This window comes from Odocoileus virginianus, chromosome 2, assembly GCF_023699985.2.
Source record: "Odocoileus virginianus isolate 20LAN1187 ecotype Illinois chromosome 2, Ovbor_1.2, whole genome shotgun sequence".
NCBI classification, from domain to species: Eukaryota; Metazoa; Chordata; class Mammalia; order Artiodactyla; family Cervidae; genus Odocoileus; species Odocoileus virginianus.
In genome coordinates, this window is record NC_069675.1 from 71,400,480 (window position 1) to 71,418,697 (window position 18,218).

The 18,218-nt window shown below is 41.9% G+C and overlaps 1 protein-coding gene across 2 annotated transcripts; it reads left to right on the top strand.

Annotated features, from left to right (window-relative positions):
* The first annotated feature begins 1,558 nt into the window (after positions 1-1,558).
* WDCP (WD repeat and coiled coil containing) lies at positions 1,559-17,016 on the top strand. Of its 2 annotated transcripts, XM_020870453.2 has the most exons (5): positions 1,559-1,666; positions 6,798-8,601; positions 12,152-12,269; positions 14,826-14,916; positions 16,676-17,016. In XM_020870453.2, exons 2-5 carry the CDS (start codon positions 6,817-6,819, stop codon positions 16,773-16,775), a joined length of 2,094 nt encoding a protein of 697 aa, XP_020726112.2. In that variant the 5' UTR covers positions 1,559-1,666; positions 6,798-6,816; the 3' UTR covers positions 16,776-17,016. The 2 variants fall into 2 exon arrangements, with proteins under 2 accessions (XP_020726112.2, XP_070307115.1); XM_070451014.1 differs by lacking the exon at positions 14,826-14,916.
* The last annotated feature ends 1,202 nt before the right edge of the window (positions 17,017-18,218 follow it).

Genomic DNA, 18,218 nt, shown 5'->3' on the forward strand with positions numbered 1-18,218 from the left:
CCAGGTGTCCCGCATTGCAGGCGGATTCTTTACCAGCTGGGAAAGATTGAAGGCAGGAGGAAAAGGCGACGACAGAGGACGTTGGGGTTGGATGGCATCACCGACAGAATGGATATGAGTTTGAGCAAGCTCCGGGAGATGGTGAAGGACAGGGAAGCCTGGAGTGCTGCAGTCCATGGGGTTGCAAAGCATGGGACACCATTGAGCAACTGAACAACAGCTCTGTGTTAAGCTGGGGGTGGGGGTGGGGGGTAGGGGAAGCAGTCAACTTGGTCTCACAGGTAGGTGGAGAGGGCCAGCAACTAAACCAACGCTTTAATTAACTGCGTTCACTGCTATAGAGTTCAGAACGTCATGGAAGCACCAAAGAGGTACCTACCCTAGCTAGGATGCTGGAATCTGTAGGGGCAAGTTGCCGGGGTGGTGGAAGGGGTGGGTGGAAAATAAACCAGCAATTACTGACTCTCCCCCACCCACCTACACCCCTACACTCTATCCTGCATAGGTCTTAGGTAGGCACAGGTGGCCTCCCGCCTTTCAAGGCAGAGAACTGCACCCTGGGGATACCAACTGAATTAAGACAGAATCGTTGTCCTGGAGGAATCCACTCTGTGATGAGGACACGAACAGTTACCGCCTGGAGTAATTTAAGTTGAGGGATGAATGAATGAATGATTTCTACCAGACCCTTCACCTCCTTCCAAAGGAGACCCAGGAATCTAGAAAGGTATTTTTTGGAGGAGGTAAGCATTTGGAAAAATGAATGGAACTTTCAATTTTTTCTCTCTCTTCATGCATTGTTGCAAAAATTGATTCGAAGGTATGGTTCTGACAAGTGGAGCAGGAAGACAGGCATAGGAAGAAAACCCTGAGCAAAGAGCGAGCCCTAGAGGTGGTACTCCCCCACTTCCGCACTCTCCTCTCTTCCAGATGGTCAAGGCACACGGACTTCAGATTATCCGAAGGAGGGCTGGCTGTGTGTTCAACAGACATGATCAACTATTGTGAGGGTCAGGATCTGAAATTCCCCATGAGCTGCCCCAAGGCGTGGCCCAGAATCTGGCAGGGGTACAGCTGGCCTTAAGCCTAGTGAATTGTAGCTATGGGCAGGCACTTCTGGGGTAAGTGTAGAATAGCGGTTTGTAATTAGGGCAGGTCCATGGAGCGAAGTCAGTTACATACACCCTATTTTGTGTATGGAGAACATTGTTCTGAAGAGATTTTAAAGAGGTCTTCAATTCCTTCTCTACCTCCCCCTCCCCGCTGCTCCCCTGAAAAGCTTAAGAAACCGTGTTGACTCTAAGGCTCCCGGACTCCTTCTTAGACTACGAGGACCGAAACGATGCGGGGGAAAGCGCTAAACCTCTCAAGGGAGGAACGGTATCAATAGCAGTGTTACCGTCGATGGCGTTTCAGGCGGAATACAACTCCCAGAGGTCTGTGCGGCAAAGCTCGAGCTTATTGGCCAATGAGAAGAGCCGTCTCATAACGAGACACAAGCAATAGCCAATAGGCAGGGGGGAATTGCCGAGCTTGTACAGCCCGGCTCACCTTCCGGGCTCTGGGAGCCGATGCTTCCGGAATCTGCTTGGGACTTCGGGTCGGAGGTCTGTGAGCTCCGGAGGCCGCGGGGAAACTGATTGTCCGTGGGCCAGTGAGACCAAAGGTATTTTGTCTCTACTGCTTTCCGGCCTGGCCGCTGTAGGGGAGGCCAGGTGGGCGGGGACGGAAGTGGAGAGATCTGCACTTTGGCAGACGCGGATTAGAGGAAGGGTTACAGGTTGCGGAGAAGGTGGCTAGAATGGTGGGGGGCCACGTGAGAGGGCTGCTGGATGCGGAAGAGCAGGGGGTGGGTTTAAACCAGAGAATATATTACTTGTGACTCAAGAGTGACGCTTCTGGGAATATATCCTAAGGAAGCCATTCAAAATGAACATGCTTTATTCATAAACACCTTTATCCCAGCGGTATTTGTAAAAAGATAAAGTTGGGTATAACAGGTATCTCACCCGTGAGGAAAAATTATGGCACTTTCTCAACAGTGAGGAAAAGTGGTATGAAGTGGCTTCTAAAAATAGTTTATAAAGCTTTTAAATAACATGGGTAAATCCTAATATAATGTGAAGCGAAAAAATCGTGGTATGAAACGGTGCAGTATGAGTGAAAAAGTTTAACAGCTGCGTAGAAAAATGTCTGGAGGGTTGCAGTCATAATTTTCTTTTGTTGAATTTGAGTGTGTGTGTGTGTGTGTGTGTGTGTGTGTGTGAGAATTTACCTTTTGACCTTTAAAAAAATTTATCGGAGTATAGTCGATTTAAAATGTGTTCGTTTCTGCTGTGCAGCAAGTGCATCAGTTGTACATACACATATATCCCCCCTTTTTAAGGTTCTTTTCTCAATAAAGTGATTACAGAGTGTTGAGAATACTTCCCTGTGCTATACAGTTGTTTAGTTTCTACATATTGAGGACTCTTTTGCGGCCCCATGGACTGTAGCCTCCTAGGCAAGAATACTGGAATGGGTTGACATTTCCTTCTCCAGGAAATCTTCCCCATCCAGGGATTGAACTCGAGTCTTCTGCGTGGCAGGCAGGTTCTTTACCATCTGAGCCACCAGAGAAGGCTCACGCTATACAGTAGGTCCTTATTAGTTATCTGTTTTATATATAGTAGTGTGTATGTCGATCCCAGTCTCCCCAGTTACCCCCTCTTTCCTCCCTGTTAACCATAAATTTGTTTTCTACAACTGTGACTCTATTTCTGTTTTGTAAATAAGTTCACTCGTACCATTTTTAAAGATTTTACATATAAACAATGTCATATGGGAATTTGTCTTTCTCTGACTTTCACTCAATATGACAATTTCTAGGTCCTTTTGACCTTTCTTATGTATTAATTTAAAACAATAAGTGTAAAGAACTTGGAATTATTTTATAATGAAAACACAGTAAATTTGGAAAAACAAGTTGGGGAGTATGTAACTTTAAACTTACTGGAAGCGCTCCAATTCACCTGAGCCCCTTGACTGTCACTATGAGTTGTCTTAGTTTTTTGGTTTTTTTTTTGGCTGTGCTGCATCTTAGTTGCAGCTCGTGGGATCTAGCTCCTTGACCAGGGACTAAACTTGGGTCCCCTGCATTGGGAGTGCAAAATCTTAGCCCCTGGACTACCAAGGAAGTTCCATGAGTTGTCTTTAAAGAAGATTAGAAACAGAAGAATTAAATGTCTGTAGACTGAACACCAGATCCTGGTTCTGGCCATCTCTCTCCTGAATGAATACATTCAGCCTTTTTGCTTCGTAGAGCAACCAGGATTCCTGGTTTGAGAAACCTCATCATCTGAGGGTGGAGAGATTAACAGGTGTATATACTGTTAGCTTCAGGCAAAGATTTGAAAAGATACAGAATAATTGAGGTAACACCTGAAGGTCTTTGTCCTCTTGGTTCTCTGATCTTTTTACTACTAGCTCTGTAACAGTGACTCCCACATCCTTACTTCTGACTGCCTGAGGTGCATTGCTACCCTGTAAACATCTTAAATAAAGCATGTGTTTGCGTGCTCAGTTGCTTCAGTCATGTCCGACTCTTTGCGACCCTATGGACTGTATCCTGCCAGGTTCCTCTGTCCATGGGATTTTCCCAGCAAGAATACTGGGTAGGTTGCCATTTCCTCCTCCAGGGGATTCCCCCCAACCCAGGGATTGAACCCGCAACTCCTGTGTCTCCGGCATTACCGGCAGATTCTTTACTGCTAAGCCGCCAGGGAAGCCCACATTAAACTTGTTGCACACTACATTGTTCTTACCTCTGAAGCATGCTCTGCCTTCTGTAGCTCTGATTAATGGTTCATCAGTTTCCCAAGCTGAAAATTTGTATGTTGTCCTTAATTCTCCTTTCTTCCTTTGCACTCATTCCACTTGATAATCTATTTCAGTTGCCTTAAAATTATCTCGTAGCTACAAGCTTGGCCCACTTTCTCATCCTGACATTGAAATTATCTATGTCCCCCATTTTAAAAATTAATTAATTGATTAATTTTTAATTGGAGGTGAAGTGCTTTGCAGTATTGCAATAGTTTCTGCCCATGGACCCTTGTTAAACTTGTCAACTTCTTAGTTTCTCAGGTCCGTTCTGCACAATGTTCCATGAATGTGTACTGGTTTCTCTAAATTCCAAATTCTTCAGCAGGCCCTTTATGATCAGAGATAAGGTTAGAAAGGTATAGCAGTATCAGAAAATATAAGGCCTTCAATGCTTTGCTAAAATATTTTGGAAGAACCTTTATATGTATAGACTGTGGAGACTCATCAAAGATATTTGAGCAAAAATGCAGAATTACCAGATGCTGTGACTTTTCTCGGGCTTCCTTGGTGGCTCAGAGGTAAAGAATCCACCTGCAATGCAGGAGACCCAGGAGATATGAGTTTGGTCCTTGGGTTGGGAAGGTCCCCTGGAGGAGGAAATGGCAACCCACACCAGTACTCTTGCCTGGAAAATCCCAGGGACAGAGGAGCCTGGTGGGCTACAGTCCATAGGACATCTATAGTCCAAGCCGGTCATCTCAAGATAGTTCTGCCCAACACTCAAAGAGTCCAGGCTCTGTGGAAAAGAAGAGACTGGGGTGAAGAGAATTTCTCCTTATCCTCCTCTATTGAAAAGCAGGAGGTGGTCAGAACCTGGACTAATTATTGTTAGGTGTTTGAGGAATATAGGCCAAATTTCCTTCATTTTTATTTTTTACTTTAATTTTATTGAAGTATGATTTATTTACAATATCATGTTAGTTTCAGGTATACAGCACAGTGACTCAGTTTTATATATATATATATGTCTATATAATTAGTGCTGCAGTGAACATTGTGTTGCTTGTATCTTTTTGAATTATAACTTTCTCTGGCTATATGCCCAGGTGTGGAGCGGGGCCGGGGGTGGGGGGGGGGGGGCGGGATTGCAGGATCATATGATAACTCTAAATTTTTTACCAAATTTCTTCTTGTTACTAAAGATAAAAATATTAAAATTAATTCTTCTAAAAAATTTCAGTGACTTTATTATCAAGTTTGTTTTTCCCTTATTCACAAACTCTTACCCTGGGCTAACCCTGGCCATACATGCCCTCAATGACATTAGACTAACTTGAGTGGCCTAAAACATACCATATAAATTGCTTTTGATACATAATTGGCCTATTAGAAATTTTCTCTGCCCAGGAAAATGTATCATGCATTATTTATCAATAAAAGTCTTTTAAAAGTGCCTAAGTAGATATTAGGGAAGTATATATATTATCTTACACAAGACCAATGGGTTTGAGATGGCAGCCTTCTTCATTAGTAATGACAGAGGACATATTTCTCCGTTTAGCAAGCTACTGCAGAACCGCTTAATCTGACATCATGTGTAGAAGTAAAACAGACCTTTCTGTCTTGGTAAAAGATTCTAAGAGTAGGGACAAAGCTAGCAAAAAGGTATGAGAAAAAAATGCAGATAAATGAAAATCATATCTACTAGTTTGGTGGAGAATGTATTTCTTTGGATTTAGTCTGAAGAGAGCTTCTCAAAGTTCTGTCTTTGATGCTAAGTAAACCAGGCAGGGTTGAAAAATACCTATTAGATTCAGTGATGTGAGTAGCACTGGTGGGAGGGTGGGAGTTGTTTCAGAAGAGGTGAGAATGGAATCAGTTTGGAGTGGGTTAAGAAGAGAATGAGTAGTGAAGAAATGGACACTGCATGTTTAGACAATTCTTTGATTAAACATTCTCAGATTAAACATCACTTAGAATGTGTTTATTCATCATCATAATTACTTTATAATGTCAAATTGCCTGTTGATATTCTTCAGCCACTTAAAATTTTGTCTTTTTAACTGGCTTACAAGAACTTTTCATAAATTATTTTTTCACATTTGAATGTTTAATTTCATTTTTCAATTAGAAAAGGACTGTTTGACTACATGCTTATTAAAAAATAATTTTTCAAAAAATACAGAAATAAAGAGGGTTCCACCTTCTCTCTTTTCCCATCTCACTCCTTCTCAGTATGTACTGTGAACAGTTTGGTATGTGTTATTTCTGATCTTTTTCTGCATCTTTATGTAAATATATACAAATACATGTATATAGACATAGAGAGGTGGATTTCTTTTCATAAATAGGAGCTTACTAGATGTGTTATATTGTGAATTTCACTGCTTTTGGGGAGGATTTTTCTGTATCATTATTCATGGAGCTTCCTTATTTTTTAATGTATTTCCATATTGATGTACATTTAGATTTTTCTCTTATAAAAGATGCTATAGTAAATCCTTATACATATACATGCTGGAGTATTTTTATGGTACTGTGAAAAGTCTTTTCTTTTAAATCTCTTATATTTTTTACATTTTTTTTTTTTTTTTTGCATTTGGATCTTTAATTTATCTGGAAGGTGTTTTGTTATCAGATATGAAAGGCAAGTTTCTTAATAGAGCTTCAGCTCTATTGTGTCTCACACAAGAATAATAGTGCTACCCTCACTGGATTATTACATGGATTGTATTGAATTCCAGGTGGCTTAGCACCACATATGGCACATTCTGGATATGTTTATTCTCTTCCTTTCCTTCTAATTTGGCCAGCAAATTCCTACAGTAGCTGGGTGTATTTATAGGATATTGTCTTTTTGCATATTCAGTAAGAGTCGAGTCATCCTGATATCCTCTGTTTTGACATGTCTCACATTTCACAGAAAGGCTAAACCAATTGTCTGGATTTGTCTGGTTATATTTTCATGGTGTAACTTTCCTTCTTAATTATTTCAGAGAAACTTTATCAGAAAGGATGGAGTTGGGACAAGGAAAACTTCTCAGGACTGGACTGAATGCATTATATCAAGCAATACACCCAATTCACGGCCTTGCTTGGACTGATGGGACTCGGGTAGTCCTGACCAGTTTACAGCTTCACGGTGGAGAGGCCAAATTGGGGGACTCAATGGTCCTTGGACAGTTTGAACAGGTGTATGGGGTGTCCTGGGCCCCGCCTGGTGCCACTGACATACCCACTCTGCTCGCTGTCCAGCACAGGAAGTATGTCATCGTGTGGCAGCTGTGTCCTAGCCCTGCAGAGACAAGCAAGTGGCTGATATCTCAGCCCTGTGAGATCAGACAGTCATGCCCTGTCCTTCCCCAGGGCTGTGTGTGGCACCCAGAAAGTGCCATCCTGACTGTGTTGACTGCTTGGGATGTCTCCGTGTTCTACAACGTCCACTGTGACAGTTCCCAAGTCAAAGTGGACGTCAGCACCCAAGGCCTCATTCACTGTGCATGTTGGACCCAGGATGGCCAGAGGCTGGTGGTGGCAGCAGGCAGCAGCCTACATTCTTACATTTGGGACAATGTTCAGAAGACCCTTCATAGGTGCTCCCTCTGTCCCATGTTTGATGTGGACAGCTACGTGCGCTCAATTGGAGCCACTGTGGACTCACAGGTCGTTATAGCCACTGAGCTTCCACTGGATAAGATTTGTAGGTTAAATGCTTGTGGAACTTTTGACGTTCCCCCTAGTGGTGAAGACACTTGCCTGCATGCTTTACCAGTTACTGATCCAGTTTCCTCTGAAACAAACTCTGAAACACCAGTGTCGTCATCCTTTTCTGAGCCTCTGGATCTAACTCATATCCGCTTCAACAGAACTAAATCTGAGGGTAGTTCTCTTACTTGTCTAAGGAAAAAAGACTACTTGACAGGAACTGGCCTGGATTCTTCACATTTGGTCCTCTTGACCTTTGAGAAGGAGGTTACCTGCAACAGAAAAGTAATCATTCCAGGCATTCTGGTTCCTGATCTAATAGCATTTAATCTTAAAGCACAAGCAGTCGCAGTGGCTTCCAATACATCTAATGTAATTTTTATCTATTCTGTCATTCCGTTATTAATGCCAAACATCCAGCAGATTCAGTTAGAGAGTAATGAAAGACCAAAAGGCATATGTTTCTTGACAGATAAATTACTATTAATTTTGGTGGGAAGACAAAAGTCCACTGACTCGGCATTTCTTCCTTCTTCAAAATCTGATCAGTATATGATTCGTTTGATTGTTAGAGAGGTAATGCTGAAAGAAGACTTTCCAGTGACACTGAGTGAAAACCAGAATGATAACTCTTCTTTCAGTACTCTGTTAAATAAAACAAATATAGAAAAGCTAATTGAAGATCTTTCACCAGAATTTTTTAACCAAAGCGGAGGGCTCTTGTTCACAGCTAATAGCAGCAGTCAAAGTGGAAGGCCTGGAAGAACCCTTATTAAGGAAACAGAAAGTCCTGCATCCAGCATCTGTGATGGCTCCACAGTCCTAGAAACTCTAGATGCCGGGCCTGTTAACTCGTCAGTAACACTGCCCAGACCCAGCGGTACACCAGCCCACATCAGTACCACAGAACCTCCTAACTTAGAACGGGAAGAGGAAACGTACCGGCTGTCTAAGGAACTGGAAATTGTATCTAGGAACCTGAGTGAGGTGCAGCGATGTCTTTCTGAACTCAGTGACTTTCTGCACAATGGAAAGAAATCCTCTCCAGTGTACCCACTCTCTCAGGATCTGCCTTATGTTCACATCACTTGCCAGGTAACTTCTCTGGGGGAGCTGCCACTGGCTCCTGTAGCCCTGTCTGCTGCAAGAGAAATTTATTGTTGAGGCAGTGGGATTCTAATTGAACTTCACTGAGCTGGGCATGTTATGTTCAGGCACGTTGTTATATCTTTTCAGGTTGGTTGGATAGGCCCACATAGCAATATACACCATGACTTTATCATGCGCATGGTATGAAAACATGAATTCTTGCACTCATTCTGGCAATCTGTTTAGAAAACAAATTCTTAAATCATGCTGTTTCATTGAGAAGGCCTTTTCTTATATGCAGTTACAAGCTCTCTTCCATTTATAAGAAAAGTTATAGTCATTAAAATGTTTTAATATATCTATGTATACCTGTATATGCAAACATAAAATATTATTTAAACGGGCTCATATAATATCCATTTTATCATGAATACTTTCCCATTGAACTTGGCCCTGCTTCTCCTCCCTGTAATCCACTTTTAGCTAGCAGCTTAATGTGGATCCTTGCATATTTTTCCTTCGTACTCATATAATCTTACATAGATCTTTGCTTAATTCATAGGTATGTAGGTGTTGGGGTGGTGATTTTCTCATTGTTTTACAAACATGGGGTCATATGGTGTGTTCTTTACTTCATGCTGAGAGTGTTCTGTTTATTCAGTTCTTCCCTTGTTGATGGACATTCACTTTGTTTTCAGTTCTTAGCCACTCCAAATAGTGCTGCAATAGTATTCTCATACATACCTATTTATATTCATACTTTTATTTCTATTGGCTTGGTTCCCAGAAGTGGAAGTGCAGATTTGAAGAGTGTGTGTGTGTGTGTATATATATATATGTATATATATATATACACATATATATATATATATATATAAAATATGTATATGCTTCTACTTTTAATAGAGTTGCCAGATTGCCTTTCAATGAATCATCACATGCCCATCAGCAACATATGGGACTATCCTTTTCCTTACATCCTCACCAATCTGATTAATGTGAAGTAGTATTTCACTTTTTATTAATTGTTTTTCCCTTACTGTTGGCTATGATGAATGCTTAATCATGGATGACTCTTTGTGGCCCCGTGGACTGTAGCCCGCCAGGCTCCTCTGTCCATGGGATTCTCCAGGTGAGAATACTGGAGTGGGTTCCCGTTTCCTACTCTAGAGGATCTTCCCAACCCAGGGATCAAACCCTGTCTCTTGCATCCCCTGTATTGGCAGGCAGGTTCTTTACCATTGTGCCACCTGGGAAGCCCCTGGTAATTCACTACTGTTAATTAATTTGAGTATATCCTCATGTTTTTTGGTCAGTTGCATTACCAGTTTCAAGAGGTTTTTCTAAAGAAATTGATGGATGTGTAGTAATCTAGGTTTTCTTGCATTATTTTATGTACATTAGTTTTTACATTTATGTTTTTAATTATTGATTAAAATTTTCTGAAAGATAAGTAGTTGTGCTGCCAACATTATTAAAAATCCATCTTTATTCCACTGAACTTGATCTACCAAATTTTTCATATATAAACTTACATATCCTGAGTTCTAATTCTGGTTACTTCTTACTGTAATACTGGTCTTTGTCTAAAACTTTAACAATACCACACTGATTTGATTACTGTGGACTTATATATCTTTGTTTAAAGATGTATAGATATATCTGTTGTCAGTTGATAGTTAGCATTTTGTAAGCAATAAAGCATTTTAAAATTAAGGTATGAACATCTGATGGATCATCGAAAAAGCAAGCGTTCAGAAAAACATCTATTTCTGCTTTATTGACTATGCCAAAGCCTTTGACTGTGTGGACCACAATAAACTGTGGAAAATTCTGAAAGAGATGGGCATACCAGACCACCTGACCTGCCTCTTGAGAAACCTGTATACAGGTCAGGAAGCAACAGTTAGAACTGGACATGGAACAACAGACTGGTTCCAAATAGGAAAAGGAGTACATCAAGGCTGTATACTGTCACCTTGCTTATTTAACTTATATGCAGAGTACATCATGAGAAACGCTGGGCTGGAAGAAGCACAAGCTGGATTCAAGATTGCCGGGAGAAATATCAATAATCTCAGATATGCAGATGACACCACCCTTATGGTAGAAAGTGAAGAACTAAAGAGCCTCTTGATGACAGTGAAAGAGGAGAGTGAAAAAGTTGGCTTAAAGCTCCACATTCAGAAAACTAAGATCATGGCATCTGGTCCCATCACTTCATGGGAAATAGATGGGGAAACAGTGGCTGATTTTATTTTTCTGTGCTCCAAAATCACTGCAGTTGGTGATTGCAGCCATGAAATTAAAAGATGCTTACTCCTTGGAAGGAAAGTTATCACCAACCTAGACAGCATATAAAAAGCAGAGACATTACTTTGACAACAAAGTTTCGTCTAGGCAAGGCTATGATTTTTCCAGTGGTCATGCATGGATGTGAGAGTTGGACTATAAAGAAAGCTGAGCACCGAAGAATTGATGCTTTTGAACTGTGGTATTGGAGAAGACTCTTGAGAGTCCCTTGGACTGCAAGGAGATCCAACCAGTCCATCCTAAAGGAACTCAGACCTGGGTGTTCATTGGAAGTACTGATGTTGAAGCTGAAACTCCAATATTTTGGCCACTGATGTGAAGAGCTGACTCATTGGAAAAGACCCTGATGCTGGGAAAGATTGAGGGCAGGAGGAGAAGGGGATGACTGAGGATGAGATGGTTGGATGGTATCATCGACTCGATGGACATGCGTTTGGGTAAACTCCGAGAGTTGGGGTTGGACAGGGACGCCTTGTGTGCCGCAGTTCATGGGTTCACAAAAAGTCAGACGTGACTGAGCGACTGAACTGAACTGATGTACATTACTAGACATATACAGTTGCATACTTAACTATAGAATATGCACTCTGCATCCTCCATGGCTAAGTTGTGTGTGACTCTTTGTGACTCCATGGACTGCAGCAGCCTAGGCTCCCCTGTTCATGGGATTCTCCAGGCAAGAATACTGGAGTGGGTTGCCATTTCTTCCTCCAGAGGATCTTCCCAAGCCAGGGATCGAACCCATGTGTCCTCCATTGGCAGGAAGATTCTTCACCACTGTACCACCTGAGAAGCCCAGAATATGCACTAGGAAACCAAAAAATTTCATGTGGCTCACTTTATTGTGACACTCAGTTTTTTTCAGTGGTCTGGAACCAAAACCTGCAATATCTCTGAGGTATGCCTGTTTCTAAAACAGCCGAGCAGTTTTTCCTCACCATCTGATTGTATCTTTCTCAGGCTGCCATCCATCATCCTATGGTGCTATTAGTCATCCTAGAAAAACCAATTCCTAAAGATAAAGACATAACCTTGGGGATGAACAGAGCAAAAGGAAATTTGGGATTGTGTCTATCTGATTCTTTAGTTGTGCAAAATAATGCAGCAAAAAGCTCCTTATTTAACACTGAAGTTGATAGTGGTAATAGATAAGGCTTTTTTAAACTGTACATGCTATTCTTAGGAAATATTAACCCCATTGCTTCTGCAATCAGTTTAACAATTTTTATCTTTATTTTTGAAGAAATCTCATTTTTTAGGTCCTGTTGTTGAAAAAAGAATGATGCTTCTCTGCAATGGCAAGCTAAGACTCAGCACAGTCCAGCAGACTTTCGGCCTCTCTCTTGTTGAAATGCTGCATGGTAGGTAAAATTCAGATGGTGACTCTACCCGACATCTCCTCCCTCGATTTTGTGACTGTCAGTGGTGATGAAAATGAAGTGAACCAACCATTCAGTGATTGAGTAGACAGTTAAAAAGTATTATTAATTGTTATTGTATACCTAGGCCTGTTACAGGTGCTGAAGCACACAGAAAATATGGGTTGTGTCCTTAAGGAACTTACAACCTAGCTGAAAAACCCTGAGTGCACACATGAAAAAACTAAATAGAGTTACAAAGGAATATATAAGAACTGCAAGGAAATGACAGAAAACCTCATATGTACCAGTTGCAGTAAAACATAAATAGCATCGCAGAGTATTTCTTTCGTGTGTGTGTGTGTGGTGGGGGGAGGGGGCTCTGTGCGCACACAAACATTCTTTCATTTGTTTATTTTATTAATTTTGGGGCCACACCACATGCCATATGAGATCTTAGTTCCCCAACTAGGGATTGAACCCTTGCCTGCTGCAGTGGAAGTCTTAGCCACTGGATGGCTAGGGAAGTTCCTACATTTTTTTTTCAAAATATTCTTTCCCATTGTGGTTTATCACAGAACATTGAATATAGTTCTCTGTGCTATACAGTAGGACCTTATTGTTTTCTTTCTTTTTTGGGCCATGCCTTGCAGCTTGTGGGGTTTCAGTTCCCCAACCAGGGATTGAACCTAGGCCACAGCAGTGACAGCCTGGAATCCTAACCACTGGGCCACCAGGGAACTCCCATAGAATATTTCTTAGAGGCATTGTCTTTTTTTTTTTTAATTTATTTTTTTATTGAAGGATAATTGCTTTACAGAACTTTGTTTTTTTCTGTCAAACCTCAACATGAATCAGCCATAGAGATCCATACGTCCCCACCCTTTTGAACCTCCCCCCATCTCTCTCCCCATCCCACCCCGCTAGATTGATACAAAGCCCCTGTTTGAGTTTCCTCAGCCATATAGCAAGTTCCTGTTGGCTATCTATTTTACGTATGGTAATGTAAAGTTTCCATGTTACTCTTTCCATACATTTCACCCTCTCCTCCCCTCTCCCCATGTCCATAAGTCTATTCTCTATGTCTGTTTAGGAGCCGTCATTTTAATATGCAGCAAACGTGCACATGAAGGATGCTCCTAGATGGCTCAGGACTGGCTCACGCCTGTGTTTCATCTGATGGGGAACGTGGTGGTTTCAGGACAGCCACACACTGAACATAAATTTTTTTTTAAAACTTCATTTTTTTTCCCAGTCAAACATTGTAGCATCAGCATTTTTCTATTTTGACACATGGATTTATGATACAACTTCATAATTGTAATTTTTATTGGGTTAATATTCTATCTTGGATGTACCATATTTTTTTTCTTTCAGTTTTATTGAGATACAGTTGACATGCAGCACTATAAAGTGTACAACATAACAATTTGACTTAAATGCATCATGAAATGATTATCATAGTAAGTTAGTGAACAACCATCATCTCATATAGATAGAAAAAATTTTTCCTTGTGACGAGCAGTATTTACTCTCTTAATACCATATTTTAGTTTGCCTTGTTTTCTTTGACATTTAAGTGGTTTCCAAGTTTTCATTATCACCAATAACACTAATAAAAACCTTTTTGTATTTTATACATTTTTGGAAAGTGTAGATTTTCAGAAGTGAAATTACAGGGTCACAGTGGACTCAAAAGAACTAGAGAAAGCCCAGGTATGTGTTACATCAGTGGCCCTAGGTTACCCTAGAACAAACTGTTTAGGATTATCTGGGCACTTCTAGCCTGGCACTAGTCAGCTCAACCTCCTTGGGTGTCTAGAGGCTGGCATGGATCTCAAAAATATAGAAGTTTCCTCCATAGAGTTGCTGTTGCCAGCTTCGCATGGTTTCTGGAGAAACTACTAGATGGCATTAGAAAAGGTAGGAACACCATACACAACCCCTAACACCAGCATGCACACATGCACACACGGCTCAAATTCATGACACTGACCCTTTAATGCCTAGCCCGGGCATTAATACATGTCCCTTAGCTATACCTGTCTGGAGCAGGTAATGGCACCCCACTCCAGTACTCTTGCCTGGAAACTCCCATGGACGGAGGAGCCTGGTAGGCTGCAGTCCATGGGGTCGCTAAGAGTCAGACATGACTGAGCGACTTCACTCTTCACTTTGATGCATTGGAGAAGGAAATGACAACCCACTCCAGTGTTCTTGCTTGGAGAATCCCAGGGACGGGAGAGCCTGGTGGGCTGCCGTCTGTGGGGTTGCACAGAGTTGGACATGACTGAAGCGACTTAGCAGCAGCAGCAGCAGCTATACCTGTCACCTGCCATCAATATCCCATTCCTGCCATGTAACCTGACCCTAAGTTTCACCCGGCCCCTCCATCTCTGTAAAGTCTTGTGATGGTCAGGTTCAGGATTATCAACTACTACATTCTTTCCCTCAAAAAAGTTGTATTTGTGATACTTTTCTTTATTGAGTAAGACAGGATATCCTAAATTGCCTGTGTGTTTATTTTAGAATTGCCTGTGTGTTTATTTTACCTTGCAGACTTCCACTGGATCCTTCTCTGTGCGGACAGTGAAGGCTTCGTCCCCTTAACTTTCACAGCCACACAGGAAATAATCATAAGAGATGGCAGGTCAGATGACTTCTGAAACTCTGTCTCAGAGCACTGATAGCAGTCCTTCTCTTGGAGTCTTCAGTGATGGATTCCCCAAAGCGGAGATACCACCGGCTCTTCTGACCATACTGGCAGTGTAGTCTGATACTTACCAGCAGAGTGTGTGCCGCACAGCCTCGCAGATGAGGCCCTTACTAACAAGAGCTGTTTTCCACGGTGGACACTCCCCAGCTGGGATCTGCAGGGCCGCTGGGAGGTGAAGCGCTTGCCATGGCTGGCTCCGCCACTCTTCCCCCCAGGCTGCTGTTCCCTGCTCTGCAGCAGAGCCCAGTCTTTGTTAGATGGCTCAGAAAGCAGTTATTTATGTATTCATGACTGTGTGGTTTTGTCTAAGGGCAGAATTCCCGGCACAAAACAGTATTATGGTGCCATATGGATTGTGTTTTATGGTTTCTCTGAGGCTTTCTGTCCCTTGCCCAAAACAGCATTAAAGCTCTTAGAAGCACTTAAAAGGTACCTCAGGATTGTAATAGATCTTGGCTTCAAGTTGAGTGTGAGGAGTGCTGGAGAACATCTGCTCCAGCGTCTCTTTTTACCCTAAATGAGCAGGAATGCACAGAGCTCAAAGGAAAACAAAAAATCGATTCATTTCTGCTCCCAGGACTACCTCGAACAGGAAGTAGTTCTGATGTTGGATTTAAACTGAACCCTCTCAGTTCCCTAGAAAATTCTGGCTGACAAAAAAGTCCAGGAACTCCTGAAATCTGGCCCTGGGCAAATTTCAAATGATACTTAAAGTGCTTTGACTTCCTCTGGGCCCCACTGAAGCGTGTCCTGATAGTACTGATACAGTGCCAAGCACAGGTGAGGCCTGTGGCAGGATTTTCTGCTGTTGTCACTCAGGATTTTCTCCCTGAGAGGTTGCTCATCTCCTATTTTGGGGATCATAAAAATGCCTTGTTTTTCTCCCAGTAATCAACTCCCTTAGTTTAAATTGCCACCTTAATTTGTCTATTTTTCTGTTCTCCCTGTTCAAGTGTTATAGGCCAGCATAGAATCTATGAGAGAAAGTATTTCAGAAAGTTGAAGGTTATACTGAATCTGAGATAGTTTCTTATAATTATGGGCTAAAGCACTAGCTTAGCCTAGTGGAAAGAGCCCTGATCCCAGCTTCAGATAGACTCACCACTTTTCACAGAGTCATAAACTTCTGACTCTGCAGTGTAATGAGCGGATTGATAAGTGACTAGTCAGAACACATCTGCAGGTACGTTTGAGCCGTAGGAGATCAGATGCATAGGAGCACAAATGCTTCTTCCTCTTTTCTTTTAAAGCCATCTGGAAAGATCTTGTACCCTTGAGGACTCCTGTCTGCTAGTTTATGAAGATGGAGCAGGGATAGGGAAGAGACGAGAGCCACTTTGCGGTTGAAATGCATTAGAGGAGCTGCTGGGGTAATGGGAATGGAGGCCAGTTGTCTGGAATCAGTTGCTGGAGAGCAGTGGCTGAGGTTAGCCTGAGGCCTGGATCCATTTTCGAAGGAAGTGTCTGGTGGGGTGAAAGCACACAACTGTAAAGCCTCAAGATAGGGTCTGGGGGACCTGATAGCAAAATCTGTGTAGGTGCCCCAGATTGTATGTTACAATCATTTTGCTGGTCAGAATCCTGTGAATGAGTCTTCAGTAAAATTACTAATGGTTGTTGTAGCTGTTGTGAATTTTTGTTGTTGTTGTTTTTTTTAATGTTTTTGTTTTTTATTTATATCTGTGTGCATCAGGTGGCACGCAGAATTTCCCAGACCAAGGATTAAACTTAGGCCCGCTGCATTGGAAGTGAAGAGTGCCAATCACTGGACCACCAGGAGAATCCTGTTGTGAATGGTTTTTTCTGTGGGTGTATGTGTGTGAATGTTTTAATATTTACTTTGTGATTGTTTCTGGTATAGAGGAATGTTCTTGATTTTTACATGTGTTATCTTCGTATTTCATCTGGTGGACAGTCCAGGATATAAATTATTTCTTTCCAACAAATCTGATCCCATGACAGCTCTCATATGAAACATATTTCCTTGGTCTCTACTGTATATAATCATTGGAATAAATAAAAGATAATTCAGTATTTGTTGGTTTGGGGAGAGAAGGAAACAGGGAGAGAAGAGCTAAATAAATTAATGTTATATTGAGAATATTTTACATAGAAACATTACTTACAAATCTCACTTTGTGCCCAAATTTAAAAAATTTTATATGGTATTATTTAATAGGTGCAATAGATGTGAAGTATAGGAAGGCATAAAAGTGAACCACTTATCCCTAGTTTAAGAACCAGAACATTACTAGGAACCTTTCAAGCTCCCTATGTATCCCTCCTGGATCCTTCTCCATAGAAGTAACTCCACCCCAGGTGCTCATCTCTTGATTGTTGTAAATTATCATTTCTTCTTTTCTATATTTTATGTTTTTGGCTGCACCATGTGGCTTGGGGGATCTTAATTCCCAGACCAGGGATTGAACCCAGGCCACTGTAATGAAAGCACCAAGTCCTAACCACTGGACCACCAGGAACTTCCCTCTTTTTATTTATTTTTGGTTGCACTGGGTCTTACTGCTACGTGCAGGGTTTTTCTATTTGTGCTGAGTGGGGGCTACTCTTTAGTTCTCGGGTGAAAGCTCATTGCAGTGGCTTTTCCTGTTGTGGGGCAGAAGTTCTAGGCACACAGGCTCAGTAGTTGCAGGGCACAGGCTTAATTGCCTTGGGGCATGTGGGATCCTCCTGGATCAGGGATCAAACCCATGTCCCTGTATTGGCAGGCAGACTCCCAGCCACTGGACAACCAAGGAAGTCCCAACTTCTACCATTTGATAATGGTAGAGCCCACACGTTGCAACACTTTTCCCTCACTTAATACATACTTGGTATATATGGGGAATAGGTTGGTGGAGTAAATGGGAGAGAAAAGAGACTAAGGAAAGACCAAGTTAGGGGTTTTGGTGACTGGATAGATGCTGACATAAATTTACCTAAAATGCAGGAGGCAGAACAAGTGTGGGGAGAAGGACGTGTGATGTTTTAACTGCCTGGAGGACACTGAGGTGGGCATTTGACCTCCAATTCTGGGTACAAAACCATTTCTTCCATTTGTAACCACTCTTAGGCTAGTTGCTTAATTCACTAGTCTATTTTCTCACCTGAAAATGAGATAATACCTGCTTCATAGGGCTGTCATGAAGAAGAAATGGAATTCTACCCGTTGGTCAGCCCATGATCGCCTCCCATCTCTGAGATCCAACACTTGACCCCCAGCAGTGGCCCCTGCTGCT

Bases quoted from the DNA above. Each gene is read 5' to 3' on its own strand.
- WDCP (XM_020870453.2), top strand. From the start codon at position 6,817: ATGGAGTTGGGACAAGGAAAACTTCTCAGGACTGGACTGAATGCATTA. The intron at 8,602-12,151 runs GTAACTTCTCTG...TTATTTTTGAAG, and splicing joins ATGTTCACATCACTTGCCAG to AAATCTCATTTTTTAGGTCC. The intron at 12,270-14,825 runs GTAGGTAAAATT...TTTACCTTGCAG, and splicing joins TCTTGTTGAAATGCTGCATG to ACTTCCACTGGATCCTTCTC.